A 20944-nucleotide genomic window follows, 5' to 3' on the forward strand; every position below is an offset into this window, starting at 1 on the left:
CCAAACACAAAAGTAAATTCCAAATGGTTCAACAGCTTGGATGTTAGACCAGAAACTATCAGATACTTAGGGGAAAATATTGGCAGAACTCTTTTCTACATAAATTTTAAAGATGTCTTCAATGAAACAAATCCAATTACAAATCAGACTAAGGCAAGCATAAACCTATGGGACTATATCAAATTAAAAAGCTTCTTCACAGCAAAAGAAACCAATACCCAAACCAAGAGACCCCTCACAGAATGGGAGAAGATCTTTACATGCCATACATCAGACAAGAGGCTACTAACCAAAATATATAAAAAGCTTGCCAAACTCAACAACAAGAAAACAAATAACCCCATCCAAAAATGGGAAGAGGACATGGACAAAATATTCACCACAGAAGAGATCCAAAAGGCTGAGAAACACTTGAAAAAATGCTCAAAGTCTTTGATTGTCAGAGAAATGAAATTAAGACAACAATGAGATGCCACTTCACTCCTGTGAGAATGTCACTGTTGGTGGTAAAGTCACTTAGTCTGTGGAAAGCAGTCTGGAGAACTCTCAGAAGTATAAATAGAACCTGCAATTCCTCTCCTGTGGATATATCCTAAGGAACCCAACACACCTATCCAAAATGATTTGTGTATCCTATGTTCATACAATTTGTAAAAGCCAAAACCTGGAAGCAACCCAGGTGTCCAACAACAGATGAGTGGCTGAGCAAGTTGTGGTCTATATACACAATGGAATACTACTCAGCTGTAAAAAAATGGTGCTTCACCGTTTTCAGCCAATCTTGGATGGACCTTGAAAAATTCATGTTAAGTGAAATAAGTCAGAAATAGAAGGATGAATATGGGATGATCTTACTCTCAGGCCGAAGTTGGAAAACATGATCAGAAAAGAAAACACAAGTAGAACCTGAAATGGAATTGGTGTTATTGCACCAAAGTAAAAGACTCTGGGGTGGGTGGGTGGGGAGAATACAGGTCCAAGAAGGATGACAGAGGACCTAGTGGGGTTTGTATTGTTATGTGGAAAACTGAGTAATGTTAAGCATGTACAAACTATTGTATTTACTGTCGAATGTAAAACATTAATTCCCCAATAAAGAAATTTTTTTAATCTTAATATTTTTTTAAAGGGTTAGGGTAGATAGCATAATGGTTATGCAAACAGACTGCAATGTCTAAGGCTCTGAAGTCCCAGGTTCAATGCCCCCACACCACCACAAGCCAGAGCTGATCAATGCTCTGGTTAAAAGACACCAAAAAATTGAAAACATAGCCTACCCATCAACATGTGACAATACACAGTGCCCATGCATCCTCACAGTGAAAGAGCTAATCCACAGTAAATATAAATTGACCAATTACAAACAATGGGGGACAGGGTGGAAGTAAAAACCTTTATAACAAAAACCTGAACCTAAAGTCCTGGTATACCACTCCTTTAACTAAACACCTTTTCCACTCTACAGGGAGCTTGGAGTCAGATTCTTTTTCATTTCTCCAAATCAAACCCAAACTCCATCTTTTGGTATATGTCTTCCTCTAAGTCTACACTCTTTGTCAAGTCTGAGGTGCTATATAGTTTTCTCAGAGTATCCTCTCAAGCTAGTGGTAACAGGAGAAATAACAACAATAGCCATGATTTATGGAGTAATTACTCAGATCTAAGCACTGTGTATATGATCTCATATATTCTTTGAACAGTCATGAAAAGTATTACCCCAGGGCCAGAGAGTCAAGTGATAAAGCAGGGCTGCAGGTATCTCTCTGTCTCTCTCCCTCTCTATCTCCCCCTTCCCTCTCAATTTCTGGTTGTCTCTAACCAATAAATAAAGATAATTTAAAAATGTTAAGTACTGTCCCCATTTATAGATAAACAAAAACCCAGCAGTTATTTAAATTGCATATGATTAAATAATAGCTAGAAGGTAGAAGAAACAAATTTGGACCCAAAGTTTAAATTCATAACCATCCTTTAAACAGAAAAAAAACTAAGCCTACTGACTTGTTAAAATCAGACTTAGCACTGGAAATTAAACAAACAAAAAAATTGTTTTTATTCAAACTAAGATAGCTAGAGACATAGCATAATGACTAAGAAAGAAAAAGACTTCCATGGGGGTCGTGAGGTAGTGAAGCAGGTTAAGTGCACATAGCACAAAGCACAAGGATCAGCATAAGGATCCCGGTTCAAGTCCCCTGCCCCCCACCTACAGGAGGGTCACTTTACAATCAGTGAAGGTCTGAAGGTCTCTCTCTCTTTCTGTGTGTGTGTGTGTCTCCCCTCCTCTCTCGATTTCTCTCTGTCCTATCCAACAACAGCAACGACAACAATAGTAATAACAACAACAAGGGTAACAACAAGGGAAATAAAATGGAAAAAATGGCCTCCAGGAGCAGTGGATTCATAGTTCAGGCCCATCAATAAACCTGAACCTGGAGGCAAAAAAAAAAAAAAAAAACTTTCATGCTAGAGACTCTGAAAGCAGTGTTCTGCTTAAATAAAATAAATAAGAAATATGAGTGATTCCACTGACAAAATTTCTAATAATTAATATAAGGAAGTTAGGAGGAGGGCAAAGAACTGTGTTGGTGTTTGCAGTGTGAAACTACACCCTTGTAATTTTATAATTGATTTTTTTTTTTCCTGTACCAGAGCACTGCTCAGCTCTGGCTTATGGTGGTGCGGGGGGTTGAACCTAAAACCTCAGAGCCCCAGGCAAGAGTCTCTTTCCATAATCTTTATGCTATCTACTCACCCATATTATAATTTTTGTAAACCATTATTAAATCACCAGTTAAAATAAATTTTCTAAAAAGTCACAAAAAGGCAATGTTTATTTGTTTGATCCTAGATAGAAACTGAGTTTAAACAATTTTTTTTTAATTTCTTTATTGGGGAATTAATGTTTTACATTCGACAGTAAATATAATAGTTTGTACATGCATAACATTCCCCAGTTTCCCATATAACAGTACAACCCCCACTTGGTCCTCTGTCATCCTTCTTGGACCTGTATTCTCCCCACCCACCCACCCCAGAGTCTTTTACTTTGGAGCGATACACCAATTCCATTTCAGGTTCTAATTGTGTTTTCTTTTCTGATCTTGTTTTTCAACTTCTGCCTGAGAGTGAGATCATCCTATATTCATTCTTCTGTTTCTGACTTATTTCACTTAACATGAATTTTTCAAGGTCCATCCAAGATCAGCTGAAAATGGTGAAGTCACCTTTTTTAACAGGTGAGTAGTACTCCATTGTGTATATAGACCACAACTTGCTCGACCACTCATCTGTTGTTGACGCCTGGGTTGCTTTAAACTGAAATTTTAAGATTGACAAGGAAGAAAGATTTGCCCAGCAAAGCAGTGTTATTCACCTGGAGTCTCTGGTGTCTCAGCGTGATGGTCTTTCTACATAACCACTATGATATCTAACCAGCCTCTTTTAATTTTTATTCATTTAGCAGTTGACATTCTTACAGAGATTGTGATGAAATGATTGATTATATTGTCCACTGTCAACACTGAATTTTCTTTTTCTTTTTTAACCAGGGAACAGTTCAACTCTGGCTTAGGGTGGTGCCTGGGATTGAACCTGTGACTTTGAAGCCTCAGGCATGAGAGTCTCTACATAGCCATTATGTTATTTATCCCCACCCAAATTTAATTTTCTATTTCAAGTTTATGAGTAAGAGAAGTGCTTGGGAAGGTTGGTTTGTTTTGAGATGAGGCAGTAATTGCTAGAGTTTGTTGAAAGTCACAACAGCAGAATGGATTTAAATATTTTGAGCAACATATGTTGAATATAGAAAATTGAAACAAATGAACTTGCCAAAAAAAGAAAAGAAAGTAGCCAAACAACAAATTGTAGAACTTTTTGACGTCTATAGTGGTTGGAAGGGGGAGATAGAGCACAGAACTTTGGTGGTAGGTATGGTATGGAATGATACCCCTGTAATTTTATAATATTTATTTATTTATTTTTACTATCTTTATTAATTGGATAGAGACAGCCAGAAATCGAGAGGGAAGGGGGTTATAAAGAGGGAAAAAGACACCTGCAACACTGCTTCACCACTCGCAAAGCTTTCCCCCGCAGGTGGGGGACCAGGGACTTGAACCTGGGTCCTTACATACTATAACATGTGCACTCAAACAAGTGTGCTACCACCCAGCCCCAATAATTTTATAACCTTGTAAAGCACTTTAAATCTTTGCCATACATTATAAAGTGAAAACATTAAAAATAAATATTTTGAGCAATTAACCTATACTGCTTGAAATAAATCACATTGAAAATAACACAAAAGTACTTGTACTGCTTTATTTCCCCAACTTGGACTTTCAACAGTTACCCTAAATAGCAGTTTCTTAAAGTCTCCATTAAAAATAATGGACTGTTTTTGCTATTTATATCAGAGCATTGCTCAGCTCTGGTGGAGTGAATCTGTGACTCTGGAGCCTATAATAATAGAAAAAATAATAATAAAAGTAAAATAAGAACAGAAGGGAAAACACAAACCAGAACTTGGACTGGAGTTGCTGTATTGCACCAAAGTAAAATACTCTGGGGGGTGGATGGGGGTAGGGTTCAGGTCCTGGAACATGATGGCATGAAAGTCTTTTCACTTAACCATCATGCTCTCTCTCCCTTCCCCAACAGTCCTCCCCAATATGTCTGAATGGTCTTTCTAAAAAGTGTCACATCTTTCTATCCAGAAAGATATGAACTTTATTTACTTATCTATTTATTTTGTAATGGCCTCAGTGTGCAATGTTACTGCTTCTGGATTACTTTTATATTCAGATAAGAGAAGGTGGAGAGAGAGAATAATGGTTATGCAAACAACTCTCATGCCCGAGGCCTGAGGTCCTAAATTCAATCCTCCACACCATCATAAAAGCTAGAGTTGAGCTGTGCTCTGATAAAATAATAATAATCTAAAAATAAAATCAAAAGATGGGGCAGGTGGCGAACCAGAGAACTAGGTGCAGAGACTCCAGCCTGGGCACTGTCTATGAACATAAATAACCATTCCACCTGGTGAGCTATTGCTCCCACTTTGTTTTTCCCCCTCGATTCCCTCACCTGCTCAAGATTCTTTTAGAGATGCCTGTTTTCTTCTTCCAGGAAACTCAAGTCTTCACATTCCAGCTCCATTATCAGCTCAAGAAAGCACGTTCCTATTCCCTTTCTACCAGGTCTCCCTCTGACTTTATCAAGGCATAAATAAATGTTTGTAGAAATTCAGACTTCTCTCGTTATCCTGCAGCTTCCCCGTACTACCATAAGCCAGAGCTGATCGATTCTCTGGTCAAAAAAATATTAATAAAAAAAGTAAAATAAGAACAGAAGGGATGAGCAGAACTTGGATTGGAGTTGGTGTATTGCACCAAAGTAAAAGACTCTGGGGAGGCGGGGAGGGGGGTTTCAGGTCCTGGAACATGATGGCAGAGGAGGACCTAGTGGGGGTTGTTATGTGGAAATGTTATGCGTGTACAAACTATTTATTTCACTGTCGACTGTAAACCATCAGCCCCCCAATAAAGGGGGTAAAAAGATATTTATAGAAATTCAGACTCCTCTCTTGTTATCCTTCAGGTTCCGTGAAGACAGGTACTGTTTACGTTCTATTGCTTTCATTTGGAGAGCCTAAGGTGGGCAGTGAAAGAAGCCAGGGCGTCAAGTGGTGATACATCTGGTTAAGCGCACATTATTTTATCTCTTTTAATTTTTTATTATCTTTATTTATTAGAGACAGCCAGAAATTGAGAGGGTAGGGGTTACAGAGAGGGAGAGTGAGAGAAACAGAGACACCCACAACACTGCTTCACCACTTGCAAAGCTTTCCCCCCTGCAGGTGGGGACCGGGGGTTTGAACCTGGGTCCTTGCGCATTGTGGCATGTGTAAGCGCACATATTACAGCGTGCAAGGACCCAGATTTTATCTCCTGGTCCCCACTTTCAAGAGGGAATAGGGCAGGTGTGGTGTGTCTCTGTCTCTTTCTTTCTTTACCTTCACCTCCCCTTTCAATTTATGTCTCTAATAAAGTAAGATTTTAAAAAGAGTGAAAGAGGCCACAGCAGTGAAGCCTCCTTCAATCAGTTAGAGAGCAGGCTCGAACCTGGGTCAGGCAAATGGTAAAGCAGCACACTAGCTAAGTGAGCTACTCAGCTGTGTGTGAGTATATACATATACACATACACATACACATGTATAAAATTTTAAACCAGAGCACTGCTGAGCTCTGGTTTTATGGTGGTGCAAGGGACTGAATCTGGAACTTCCAAGACGCAGGCATGAGAGTCTCTTTGCATAACCATTATGCTATCTACCTCTGCCCTGGTTCTATTCTTTTTATTCCACGCCTTAAGCCATCATTGATGCCTCACAAAAGACTATATAAATATTCAGTAGGCTGGCTACATGGACCTCTACATTTGATGCCTCTTAATGTCACCTGCTTGCTACAGAACCATTGAAATGAAGAATTGTGTCAGACCATACAAAAATCGTACAATGACCACACTTTCTTTTAAAATAAGACTGAACCGCTCCATACATCTCGCGGCTACGTACCGCGCTTGCGCTATTTGCCAGCTTCTAGACTCCACAAGGTCGCTAGGCAATCACCTTTGCGCTTGCTCAATTCAGGGCCTCTCAACGGTGGGCGGGGCAGGGTGTTATGAGCAGGAAATGGTCACTGCGCCTGCGTGGTTTCTACGCCAGTTAGACTGACTGCGCAGTCGCACAAAGACCATTTTGACCGTAAACATCCTGCCGATTTGAACCGAGGATTTGGGCGGCCGGAAGAGCCGGTTCGTAACGGCAGCCATCTTGTTTATTTGAGTGAATCGGAAAGGAGGCGGCGGCTGTGGCGGCAGAGCTTGCTGCTCCGTAGCTACTCCTTACAAGGGATCCCCCTTCCCCTACCCCCTCCCCCGACCCTTTTCCCCTCCCCAGGACACCCAGCCCGTCCAAGTCCCCGCGGAGAGCACGGTAAGGCGCTCGACCGACCCCCTTATCCAGCCCCCCCCCCGCGACACCCGTTCCCCGCCGACTTGCAGCCTGGGAACCAGACGCCGCTGGGCTCCGGGACGGGGATGGCGGAGTGGGAATTGGGGAGAACGAGGGAGAGAAGCGCCGGCGCCCGGAAAGACGCTCCCGATGGCGGCGTAGGATGCCCAGGACCTGGAACCCTACCACCCCGGACCCGCGGGTGGTGGGGACCCGCACCGCCTGGGCCCGCAGCATCATCGCCTTGCCGATAACAGATGGTTCTGGTGCATTCCGAGATTCCCACCCCCCCAAAAAGAGGAAAAAAATATTTTTTAGGCCGTTATTGCGCCCGCCGCGGGCCCCCGGGCCGCGCAGGAGGTTTGAACGACCGCGCTCGGGGACCGGGCGGCCTCCGCGCGGGTGAAAATGGCTGTCGGGGCGGCGGCCTGCCGCCCGCGGGGCGCGCCTGGGGGCCCCGGGCCTACACCCCGGGTTTGTTTTCAATCAAGTGTTACCATTATTGTTGTTGTTGTTATTTTTACGGGGGGACGGGGACCTGTTGGCCAGACCAATAGAAAACGCGGCCCAAGGAGGACGGTGCTTCAGACGTTTTTGTTTTTTTTCTTTCCTGGAAAAGGAACCTAATTGGTCCCGCTCCTCTCCCCCCTCCCCCTTCTCACCCCATCTTGTCTCTTTTCCCAGCCCGCCCACCCCCCCATATACACATATACACCCCACCCCCGATTTTTCTGTGTGTCTTTACCCAAAGCTAAGAAAAAGGCTTTACAGATCGTGTGCTTGTGAAGGTGTGGGGTGCACTGCCCAGACACAGCGATCTTCTTCCAGTCGGGGAGAACGGGGTTTCGGGGGGCGGCGGCGGGGGTCAGGGCTAGGCACCCCCGGATTTGTTGGCCTCTGTGGAGCACAGGGGAAAAAAGAAAAAGACTGGGGAGACAGCTTAATGGTTGATGCAAACAAGGTTTCCTGTCTGAGGCACCAAAGGTTCTAAGGTTCAATCCCCAGCACCGCTATTAGTCAGAAACGGGGTTTGTGTGTGTGTGGTGGGGGTGTGTGCAGCGGTTTCAGGTAAAGGCTTGTGTTTCATTATCATCTTTTTGCGAGACGAGGATCGTGTCGGCGCCAATAATGTTTGGAGCAGTTGCTCTTTATATGCCTGATTGTTTTTAGAACAGTAATTGATCCCCAGTGGTGGGGCGGGGGGTCTCCTGTTTGTGTTCACTGTAAATAGCAGTGAGCTCTGTGACTGACGGGGCTGGGGAAAATCTTTTTTTTTTTTCCTTCCGTGGAAGTTAGTCAGCTGTTTTGTTTACCGTTTAAGGCAACTAGTGCTTTAAAAAAAAAAAAAAAAACACTGGTGAGGACTCCTCATGTCCAGAGATAATCAAATTCATCTTAACGTTTTGTTGATATTTGAAGGAATGACAGCGCCCGACTAATGCTTTGTATCCACAAGTCAGGGCTACATTTGTAGTGCATAGCCTTTAACTTTTCACATTATTATTACTGTTAATATTTTGCTTATAATTATAGGCGATGCAAGCTGTTGTTTTTCCGCTTTGAAGGGTATGTGCTTAAAGCTGAGAATTTTCTGCTGGGTTCTTATTGAACACAAATTCAGAAAAAGTTAAACATAGGTTAGTATAGAAGGGATTTTTCTAACTGAAGAAATAGAGATTCTGGTTTTTGTTTGTGAAAGTGTTATCATTAGCGAGTCGGACGGTGGCGCAGTAGGTTAAGCACACTTGGCGCAAAGCGCAAGGACCAACATCAGGATCCCGGTTAGAGCCCCGGCTCCCCACCTGCAGGGGAGTCACTTCACAGGCGGTGGAGCAGGTCTGCAGGTGTCTGTCTTTTTCTCCCTCTCTTTGTCTTCCCCTCCTCTCTCCATTTCTTTCTGTCCTATCCAACAATGACGACATCAATAACTACAGCAATTAAAAAATGAGGGCAACAAAGGGGAAAAAATATTTTTTTAAAAAAGTGTTATCATGTCAGAATTGTAAGGTGTGACCAAGCTGACTGATGTGGATGCCTGTATGCTCTCTTTCCTTGCGATTTTTTTTTCAGTTACTATTGTATGTATGAGTGCTGTGTTCAGCGTGTTCCTGTTTGTTGTTTTTGCAAAGTACTATGCCCATTTCGTAGATGACAGAACTAAGATGACGAAACAACCATAAAGAGGGAGCTGAGTGGGGTTAGTACTAAACGAGCATTCTACTGAGTTTGTAAATGTTTCTGGCCCTGAGGTTTCCACTACCCCCCCATCTGATTTAAACAAGCATTGATATTTAACTTAGTGAATATTTTTAAGAATTTATTTATTCATCAGAAAGATAGGAGAAAGTGAAAGAACCAGACATCACTCTGGTACACCGTGCTGCCAGCGATAGAACTCAGAACATCATGGTTGAGAATCCAGTGCTTTATCCACTGCACCACCTCCAGGACCTTAGTAGAACAATAAGGGTGAGGGAGGTAGCTTAATGGTTATGCAAACAGATGTTGGTGCCTGAGGTTCTAAGGTCCCAGATTCAATCTCCTACACTACAAAACCAGAGCTGAGCAGTGCTCTGGTTTAAAAGGAAAAAAAAAAAGTTCAAGGGCTGAGTATGGACAGTTTTGTACTCTAGAGAATAAAAGAGAAAAAACTAATCAGAGAAGCTTAAGCAGTTTTAACTTTCTAGTTAGTGATAAGCCAGTGTTGAAAGAGACCTGCAACACTGCTTCACTCTTCATGAAGTTTTCCCCCTGCAGGATGATGATGCAGTAGATGATGCCTGTATGCATTCCAAGTTTTAAGTCAAAAGGGGTAGGTCTTACTTTACTGAACACCCATTTTCCTGAGGTAACCAACTACCTGTTTATATTGAAGCCTACAGAAGCACATGCCAATATATAGAGAACCCTTTTTTAAGAGTGTATGTACATAGGGGCCAGACAACCACTGACAAAGCCTGGACTCTGTCCCTGAGATTTGCATTATCCCACATACACACACGGAACACCACATGGAAGTACTAGTGTCATGGAGCCCCATGATATGAAATCTCTCTGTGAAATGTGGGGGGGGTGGCATGCCAGCAGCACTCCTAGTAGAGTGCACATGTCACACAAGGACCATGGTCCAGCCCTGGGTCCCCACTTGCAGGGGGAAAGCTTCCCCAGTAGTGCATCAGTGTTGCACGTCTCTCTCTGCCTCTCTCTTTTTTATCTTTTTTTTTAAATCTAAACTTTATTTGATAGAATTAAGAGGGGAGAGAGATAGGAAGGGAGAGGGAGAGACCTGGAGCACTGTTCCACCACTTGTGAGGTTTTTTTCCCCTGCAGGTGGGGACTCAAGGCTTGAACCCTGGTCCTTATACATGGTAATATATTCATTTAATCAGGTGCTCCACCACCCAACCCCCTCTCCCCTCTACTTCCCCCCAACCCTCTCAACTTCTGTAACCAAAGTAAGTATCAAATGTGAATTTTAAGTCATAAAACTGGCAAATTCATATGCACTAGACCTTAACACCACAGGCATGTCCACATGTGCATTACATGTGCATGTTGTATGTATTAAAGATTGCATGGGATTGTTCTGCGGTTGTGTTGAAGTGTTGTGCTATTAAGTCGGTTTAAGTGAGGGCTAGTGAATTTGGAATTTGCACGAGATGTTGCCACATTGTACTTCCAAGGGGTTACAGGTTACACTAATATATTGCACCTCACTTGCTCTACCTTAAACATCAGCTATTGGTTTTTCCTTTTGAGGGAACTGGGATCTTAAAATTGCCAGGTTTTGCTTTCTTGAATATAGCCATTAGAAACAATTTATCTCACATCAAGCTTCAATGACTTTTCAGGACTAATTACAGAATATTGTTTGTTGATTTCAAGAAAGGCCATGCAATTGCTAAGCACTGCTTTTGAACCAGAAACAGATTTCCTTTTTATTTTTTTTCCGAATTGGAATTCTAATTCACCATTCCAGGAAGCCAATGTTTTCCATCTACTATATATATATATATTTTTTTTCTTTCTATTTTATTTGATAGGACAGCGAAATTGAGAAGGGAGGATGAGGTAGGGAGAAAGAAAGACTCAGCCTCACTGCTTGTGAAGTGTCTCCCCCTTAAGGTAGGGAGTGGAGGCTCGAACCTTCCTTGTGTATATTAACCTATAGAGCCAGGTTTCTATTAAGGTCTTCTGTAAAGGATTAAATGACTTTGAGATCTTCAAAGCCTACAGAGGGGAAAAAAAAAAGCCTATAGACTGACTTTTTAATACAAGTCAACAGTTGATCCACCACTATGCCTCAGGCTTCCATCAGTTACTAGGCTTGTTCCCTCTTACTAATTGTCTCAGGACCACTCTGTGTTAGTTACACAAATACACTAGTGCCAAGAAAGTGTCTATTTAGGATTCTGCTTCAGCATAGTGGATATTTCAGTCAGAGTCTTGTTGATTAACACTGAAGTGCTGGCCATGAGCTGCTGACACCTGTTGGAAATGCCAGTGGTTTCATTTTCTAGAATCTGCCCCATGTCTTTGCATACATTAATTATGATATCACTTAGTGTACCCACTTCCTTCCATTAATCACAGTTAGTAGTTGACAATTGGCAGACAGTATTCTAAGAATTAAATATTCAAAAGCTTTTCTGTTTATTTAAAACAGAAAGGTCATTGATAGTGCAGTCTGGGTACCTGTGTGTGGCAGTGACTATTTTTAAGTGACATTGCCAAATTGGGTTTCTGTCTTTTAATTTTTTGTTTGTGATTAATAGTGGGTTACAAGATTGTGAGATTACATGGTATACTGCCAGACAGCACCTCCCACCAAAATGGTGTCCACAACTCCCCCAAAAGAACCACCATAGTTCTTAAAAGTCTAGTTGTAAAAAATAGTGCTATGGGGTCGGGCGGTAAGCGCACACAGCCTGAAGCGCAAGGACTGGCTTAAGGATCGAGTTAGAGCCTCGGCTCCCCACCTGCAGGGGGGGTCGCTTCACAGGTGGTGAGGCAGGTCTGCAGGTGTCTATCTTTCTCTACCCATCTCTGTCTTCCCCTCCTCTCCATTTCTGTCTGTCCTATATAACAACAACAAGGGAAACAAAATGGGAAGAGTGGCCTCCAGGAGCAGTCAATTCCTCAAGCCCTAGCAATAACCCTAGAGGCAAAAAAAAAAAAAAAGATGGTGCTGAATCATCATTCTTGTCCATTAGTGGTTGTTTGTTTCTCCCCTTCAAACTTAAAAGACGAAGTGTACAGTGCTGAGCATTTGTTGAATCCTGGGCTAATCTTTTCCTCTTTTAATAGAAATTTCTTAGTATGAATTAGTGATTTCCCTAAGACATGGGAATTTCAGGACCCATAGAAACACTGGTTAAAAAAAAAAAAAATGAAGGGAGGAGAGATAGAATAATGATAATGTAAAAAGGCTCTCATGCCTGAAACTTTAAGGTCCCAGGTTCAAACCTTGCACCACCATAAGCCAGAGCTGAGCAGTGCTCTGGTTTAAAAAAAAAGATGGAGATGGGGTGAATGTGACTAAATTATTCTCCCAAACATTTTTGATAAGCATGAAATCTCATGCCTGTGATAGGTTTAATGCATACTTCTGTACATCATTGGAAAGAAAAGGCAGTTTCCTTATTTGTTTTTTGGGCAGATTAATGTTTTGCAATTAACAGTAAAGTATAGTAGCTTGTACATGTGTAACATTTCTCAGCTTTCTTATGAGAACTAGACATCCCTCTGGTGCATGTGCTGCTGGGGATTGAACTCAGGATCTCATGTTTGAGAATGCAGTGCTTTATCCACTGCGCCACCTCCCTGACCACCATTTCTCAGCTTTCCACATAACACTAACCCCCACAGTCTCTTTATGAAAAATGTAAATCAAAATCAGTTTAGTCTGTGTCCACTGCCAACCCCGCCCCCCAGTTTCACAGTCCTGCATCTCTGTAACCTCACAGGTTTTGGTGTTGCCATTCTTTACTAGAAAGTCATGATGACGCATTTTTGTTTTTGTTTTTGTTTCTGGTGTTTTGTTTTCCTCCAGGGTTATCACTGGGCTCAGTGCCTGCACTAGGAATCCACTGCTCTTGGCAGCCATTCTTTTCATTTTATTAAATAGAGGAGGGAAGGATAGAGGGGGAAAGAGAAAGACACCTGCACACCTGCTTCACTGTTTGTCAAGTGACACCCCATCTCCCACAGATGGGGAGCCCGGGGTCTCAAACCCAGACCCTTGTGCAGGTCCTTGCACTTTGTACTGTGTACTTAACCCGGTGTACCACCACCCAAACTCTGTCATGACACATTTTTGCATAGGAAAAATGAGTTAAGATTTTTTTCCTACAACCTAGTAGCATTATTTAATTCTTGTTATGGTTGTGCTGTGTATCTATAAGGTTGTAATTTGTGTTTTCCTAATGGCTTGTAATAGTGTGAATCTTTTTGTTTATTCTTTTTCTTTTTTCTCATTGTTGTTGCAAATCTTGTCTATATAGCCTCTTTGAAATTTTATTTATTCTTGCCCATTCTTTAATTGGGTTTATTTATTTTGTATCGTGAGTTTTGAGGGTTCTTCATGTATTCTACCTGTAAGTCCTCATCAGTTAATTTGCAAATATTTTTCCTATTCCGTATCTGTCTTTGCACACTCTCAGTGGGCTCTCTTATAGTGCCTCCTAATTTGATGAAGCCAACCGGTTAATCTAGTTTTGGGTTTTTTTTTTTTAAATATTTTTATTTATTTATTCCCTTTTGTTGCCCTTGTTGTTTTATTGTTGTAGTTATTATTGTTGTTGTCGTTGTTGGATAGGACAGAGAGAAATGGGGAGAGGAGGGGGAGACAGAGAGGAGGAGAGAAAGATAGACACCTGCAGACCTGCTTCACCGCCTATGAAGCGACTCCCCTGCAGGTGGGGAGCCGGGGTTCGAACCGGGATCCTTATGCCGGTCGGTCCTTGTGCTTTGCGCCACCTGCGCTTAACCCGCTGCGCTACAGCCCGACTGCCAGTTTTTTTTTTTTTCTAAGACTTTTTTAAAATTTATTTTCCCTTTTGTTGCCCTTGTTGTCTTTTTATTGTTTTTGTAGTTACTGTTGTTGTCAATGCCATTGTTGTTAGATAGGACAGACAGAAATGGAGAGAGGAGGGGAAGATGGGGAAAGAAAGATAGACACCTGCAGACCTGCTTCACCGCCTGTGAAAGGACTCCCCTGCAGGTGGGCTCGAACTGGGATCCCCACTCCAGTCCTTGCACTTTGCACCATGTGCGCTTAACCCGCTGCAGTACTGCCCAACTCCCCTGTTTGTTTGTTTTTATGGGCCATGTTTTAGAGACTAGAGAGTGAAATTAGTTATTGTACAGTGTTTGGGTTTTTTTTTTTTTATGGCTGGGGTTTCTTTGTTTTTGCTGTGAGTAACACTCAAGTACTTTAGTATCTTTTGATGAAAAGAATGTCATCTCAGTGGTCTGAGAGGTGGCTCAGTGGATAAGGTCCTGAGTTCAATCTCTGGCAGCACATGTACCAGAGTGATGTCTGGTTCTTTCTCCTGTCTTTCTCATAAATAAAATCTTTTTTAAATAATGTCATCTCATAGAATTGCTTTTACATCTGTTTCTGGGTTATCTTTTTTTTTTTTTTTTTACATTTTATTTCTTTTTAATGAACGAGACAGAGAGCTGCCAGAGCACTGGTCTCAGCTTTTGTTGATGGTGGGACTGGGAGTTGAACTGGGGACTTTGGAGCCTCCGACATGAAAGTCTTTTGGATAATCATTATGCTGTCTCCTAGCCCTGTTTCTGGGTTATCTGTTGTCTAAAGCAGGAGTATTTATTTCTTTTCCCCCATGATGTTGACTATTGTAGCTATATCCTATTCAGATTGAGTAGGCTACTCAAATGTATTCATTTTCAAAATAACCTAGTAATTCAGTAGCAACATAAGTTTTAGAAAAATCTTAACCTGGTGCTGGGGAGAAAGTATAATGGCTATATAGACTCAAGCCCAAGACTCTTGGGTCCCAGGTTCAATCCCAGCACCACCATAAGCCACAGCTGAGTAATGCTCTGGGGTGTGTGCGTGCGTGTGTGTATCTCATTAAATAAATACATAAAATATGTATTAAAATGTCAGTGGGATTTTGATAGCTATATTCTTGTTAAGATCTAAATACAGATTCATCATGTTAGAGTAATGAATAAATGGTGGTATACCCATTCCAGGGAATACTTTGCAGCAATAAAAAGGAACATAATACAACTGAGTCTCAAAATGTCATCCAAAAAAAAAAAATGTATGCTGTGTGACTTGTATTCAACATGATATTCTTAAAGTGACAAAAATGAATAAAGTTTCAGTTGCATCGGCATCTGGTGGAAAGTAAGGAATAGATATGCTAAAGGGTTAGTGAATTGGGAGAGCTTCACAGTGGTGGGATAGTTTTGTGCCCACTGTATTGGCTTGTTGTGGTTATATAAATCCACACTTGTGATAAAAATACATAGAATTATATACCTACAGGGCAGAGAGTAGATGGCATGATGGTTATGCAGAGTCTCTTGCCTGAGGCTCCAAACTTTCAGGTTCAAAACCTCCCCTTCCCCACCATCACCATCATCATCAAACAGAGCTGAGCAGTGCTCTGGCTAAAAAAAAAAAAAAAAAAAAAAAGTTAGATACCTACATATACCAACCTGCCCTTTTTGCTACTTACTATAAGATGTCATCATTGGGGAAAACTGACTGGGTAAAATTATCTAGGACCCAAGAAATAGAAGGAAAATAATCAGTCTACCTATTTTTTCCTCCCATAGTATTTCAGTATTTTAATGACATGTGGTATTAAAATATTTAAAATATTTACTGTATTTAAAAATACAGTAAACTTTGAGAATGGGGAAGACTACCAGTTCACATACTGTGTGTACTCTCTAATCTGGAGTTTTCAGGCTGTCCTATTTATATCTGTGTGCTAATAACTGGAAAATGTGAACAACAGGTTTCTACTGGGACTTTCATAAAAATTTGTATATATTGTCACCACTGTCAGGCTGTCTGAATTGAGAATGGAGGTGTGGACACCTTTTTCTTGAGCCTCAGCCTTTCTGAGTACCCACCTGTAAATTGGGGTCAGCTACCCTTTTATGGAGTTGAAGTGCTTGGCACCTAGCAGCTGTTAAGGAAAGCATTTAGCTAAGAATCTGGGTGTCTTGGTGGGTTCTGAAAATGAATGTCTACCTTCATTAACCAAGATAGGAATGGAATTAATGCTTAGTAAAATCTACACGGTTTTCTGATGGCACTTTTAATATTTAAATAACTGGCACTTATATTTGAGCATAACAATGGGGAATAAGTGATTATATACTACTTTGCTGCTTTTTTCCATAGTTCTTAATATTTCTCTTACCTTCAGAGTTAAGGAAATGTTTTTTCTGGGAGATAGTGCAGTGGAAGATCATGGGCCTTGTGGGCATGAGTTCCTAGGTCTTGCCTCACATGCTGCATGTACCAGAGTTGCTCTCTCTCTCCCTTCCACCATCTCTCATTACCAAGTGAATACACTGACTTAAAACCAGTTAATTAAATGTTGACCACCTCAGTTCTCTCAAAGTTCTCCCATGAAAAAGAACAAGAAAGTTGTAATTTCCGATTTATTATATGCCTTAAATAATAGTTAAGTTCTCTAAGTGTGTTTACATTTTACCTTTTTTTTTTTTCTCCTAGGTTTTCTTCTGTTTCATAGTCAGCCAGAACAATGTTCTACGCACATTTTGTCCTTAGTAAAAGAGGGCCGCTGGCCAAAATATGGCTAGCGGCCCATTGGGATAAGAAGCTAACCAAAGCCCACGTGTTTGAGTGTAACCTAGAGAGCAGTGTGGAGAGTATCATCTCACCAAAGGTATGTTCGTTTATTTTATGTTCTTTGTTTAATGACACAGAGTAGAATATTAAACAACTTTTTAGGAGAGTCTCTGTATTAGTGGCAAATAGGTTATCCAGAGTTTCAGTTAGACATTTTAAAGTATATTTACTTATTTATTGGTTAGAGACTAATTGAGAGGGGAGGGGGAGATAGAGAAGGAGAGAGACACCTGTAGCCCTGCTTCACCACTTGTGAAGCTTCCCCCCAGCAGGCGGGGACCAGGGGCTTGAACCTGGTCCTTGCGCATTGTAATGTGCTTAACCAGGTGCATATCGCTTGGACCTAGTTTGACATTCTGTTTAAAAAGTCTGACGGTAGATGGGGGAGACAGCATAATAGTTATGCAAAAGACTTTGATGCTTGAGGCTCTCAAGTTTGAGGCACAGTCCCTACCACCACTATAAGCCAGAGCTGAGCGTGCCCTGGTGTCTCTATGTTTCTCTTAAAGTCTTTACTGCGCTCATTTCCTAAATACTGAGTGACTGTCTCCAACCAGAATAAAAACCTTCTGTCTTTGGTTCACTGTCTGCTCTTAGATTTTTATTGGTATCATCTGAAAGTGTTCTACAGCAGTGGTTTTCAAAAATAGCGTAATTTAAACATTATGAAACTTTTGTATTGCCCAGAAAGGCCCTTAAAAGTACAGAAGGGAGGCCAGACAGTGGCATACCCAGTAGAACACCCATGTTACCATGCATGAAGATCAGGTTCAAACCCCACCTGCTAGTGCAGGGGGAGGGGGAAGCTTCAGAATCTGTGGAGCAGTGCTACAGCTGTCTCTTTATCCCTATTTCTCTGAAGAAAGGAAGGGGGAACCACCAGCTTCCAGGAGCAGTAGAGTAGCTGTACGGGCACCAAATGCCTGAAAGAACCTTGATGGACAAATAATGTGTGCACTTAACCAGGTTTGCCACCACCTGGTCCCACTGATGGGCAAATAAAAATAAAACACAGAAACACAATTACAGCTACAAACACCATTACCATTTCAGTGAAGAATAGGCAGGTTAACTTCAAAAATGTATGGAAGACAAAAAGATTTTAACACTCATTTATGTTTTTACGGTTGTTTTCTGGACCTTGTCTTTATGCAAGTATGTATAGCTATCATTTGTCCAGTAATGGAAAAGTTCCAAATCACAGTTAACTGTATCATCTTGTGCATTTATATTGCTATAATGAATCATACTGATAGTAAATAAGAGCAGTTCATTATTGATGGAGTGAGGACTTTACAATAGTGTAAAGATGGGAGGTGATAGACTTGTTCACAAAAGCCTTATGGGGAAGTACATGTTTAAGTATAAACTATTGGAATGGATTCTAACTGTGCAATTTACTGCTATTTATCAATAAAATATTTCATTTTGGGGTTCAAGCCCCCTGCCCCCACTTACAGAGAGGAAGAGCTGTACAAGTGAAGTAGTGCTGCAGGTACTCCCCTCCCCCCTCCCGGCCACTCCTCCAGTTTCTCTATCCATGTCTATCCAAAAAGTAAATTAGGATATTTTTATAAATAATGAGATATATCTTTTTTAAAAAAGAAATCTTTAAAAATAATAATAATGAAATCTTTCATAAAGAAAAAAAAAATATTGGGCTGGGGAGACAGCATAATGGTTATACAAAAAAAGCCTTTCATGCTTAAGGCACCAAAGGTCCCAGGTTCAGTCCTCAGCACCATCATAAGCCAGAGCTGGGTAGTGCTCTGCTAAAAAAAGAAAAAATATCTAGGGTAATACCATCTTGAAAACTATAGAGGAAAATAAGTGACCTATAATATATCTCTACCATAGAGGAGAAAACATTTAGGTTTTTTTGGTATGCTAGGACTTGTGTTAATATGCATGTCTGCAAAATCCCTGTTTATAACAAGATTACATTCAGGAAAAAACTGTTTATTACTATAATCTTAGTTTTCTTAGTCACGTATTCACAGATTTTTTAAAATATTTATTTCTTTTTGTTGCCATTATTGTTTTATTGTTGTAGTTATAGTTGTTGTTGATGTTGTTGGATAGGACAGAGAGAAATGGAGAGAGGAGGGGTAGACAGGGGGAGAGAAAGAAAGACACCTGCAGACCTGCTTTGCCGCTTGTGAAGCTACTCCCCTGCAGGTGGGGAGCCGGGGGCTCGAACCAGTATCCTTATACCATGGGTCCTTGCGCTTCACACCACATGCACTTAACCCACTACGCTACCGCCCAACTCCCTCACAAATTTTAAGTTTAAAAAATGCAGGATCTAGACTGGAATTGAAGAGAAACAAGTAGGACGCAAGTAGCTGCACTCCCCTGCTAGAACCTCCAAACAAGCTCTTATAAATCCAATATAAAAATGCTAATGTGAGAGGGCCAGGTAGTGGCTCACCTGGTTGAGCACACACTATAGTACACAGTAACCATGTTTCAAGCCCCAATCCCCACCTGCAGGGGGAATGCCTCTCCCTCTTCTTTTGGCTCAATTTCTCTGTTTCTAGCCAAAATAAATAAACCTGGGTCCTCAGAGTCTCAGGCATGAGTCTTTAGAAATTAAAATTGTTGAAAAAGAAAGAAAAGCTAATGTGTATAGTAATGAGACGACTAATGCTGGGAATGCCTTAATGTATATGCACTTGCATTACTTTTATTTAAAAAAAAAAAAAACCCTCACAATTCCAAAGCAATTTGCCCCTGGGATTTCATGTAAAGTATTATGAACCTGTAGCTTATTGTTTCTTTAGGCACGATTTATTTTATCATTATCTTAAGGGGGTGACCCTCATTTTAGCATTTTGTTTTTGTGGAACAGGGCCTGATACAAGCCCAAATTTTCCTCTTCCTGCCACTTTTTTCATCAGGTGTGTTCCGGGCGTGTTATGTGGGCATGGTGCTCTACCCAGGCAATGCTAGTCTTAATTTTTTATTATTATTATCCAGTACAACCAGTAAGAAGTGTGATTCTATGAAAAGACTTTCTAAGTCTTTTCTAAGTACAGTCTCAATATAGTACAACTTTTTTTAGTATAGTCTGAGGAATTTGAAATGCTGATTATTACTATTTTATTTTCTACTACTACATCTTTTCTATATACTAGATCATACAGAAGCATTGATCTTGGGGGGAAAAAGGCAAGAAGTGTATTTTCTGGCTTGAAGAAAATGGGTACAGGGCAGGGGTTGTTAGCATAATGATTATGCAAAGAATCTTGCCAGAGACTCCAAAGTCTAGGTTCAATCTCCCACACCACCATAAACCAAAGCTGGTCAGTGCTGTGGTTTATAAAAATAAAAATGGATACCATTAAGTGATAATAAGGAATTTGGCAGTTTAATCTAGAGCTTTCAAAATAGGAATATTGGCTGTTGGGTTGGGAATGGTCCAGAGAAGCAACCATACTTAATGTCTTGGGTTCTTATTTCATACTTTGTTTTTCCCCCATCTTTCTTTCTTCCTTTCTGTAGTTATTGGATAGGAGGAGAGAGAGAAAGAGAACCAGAGCATCACTTTGGTAGATGTGCTGCCAGGGATTGAACTCAAGACCTCATACCTGAGAGTCCAATACTTTATTTACTGTACCACCTCCTGAAACACTCTTATCTTCATGGCTACTGCAAGTAGCTCTATCCCTGCTTACAAAGCTGGAAAGAGGAAAGGAGGGGATCCTTCTTTTTCTGAGAAAATCTCTCAAATTCTCTAACAAACTTAATAAATTTGATTACATGCCCACTCAAGGATAGGCATTAACAGAAAGAAATTAGACAATTAACTTTTGAGGTTAGAGACATTAACTTCCCAAACAAGATAGGATTTCAGACAAAGAGCTGTGACTTTGGATTGGCAGCCAAGTGTCACAGACCCCTTAGATTGTTAATAGCAAAAATCTCTGATATGCTTTAATTACTGTTTCATAGCTACCTTCACATCAGAGCTCATTCTTGAACACTCACTGCCAGTAGGTAGTAAGGGTTTGTTGTTGTTGCTTACAGGATTATTGCTGGGGCTCAGTGCTAATACT

The 20944-nt window shown here is 41.0% G+C and overlaps 1 protein-coding gene across 1 annotated transcript in view; it reads left to right on the top strand.

Annotated features, from left to right (window-relative positions):
- The first annotated feature begins 6805 nt into the window (after nt 1–6805).
- Nucleotides 6806–20944, top strand: part of RAD21 (RAD21 cohesin complex component) — a 31998-nt gene continuing 17859 nt past the window's right edge. The window contains exons 1-2 of the mRNA XM_007516654.3: nt 6806–7000; nt 16749–16923. Coding sequence (XP_007516716.1) covers nt 16780–16923 — 144 coding nt within the window. The 5' untranslated portion in view covers nt 6806–7000; nt 16749–16779. The remainder of the gene's footprint in view (nt 7001–16748; nt 16924–20944) is intronic.

The sequence above is a fragment of the Erinaceus europaeus genome, chromosome 1, assembly GCF_950295315.1.
Source record: "Erinaceus europaeus chromosome 1, mEriEur2.1, whole genome shotgun sequence".
NCBI lineage: Eukaryota > Metazoa > Chordata > Mammalia > Eulipotyphla > Erinaceidae > Erinaceus > Erinaceus europaeus.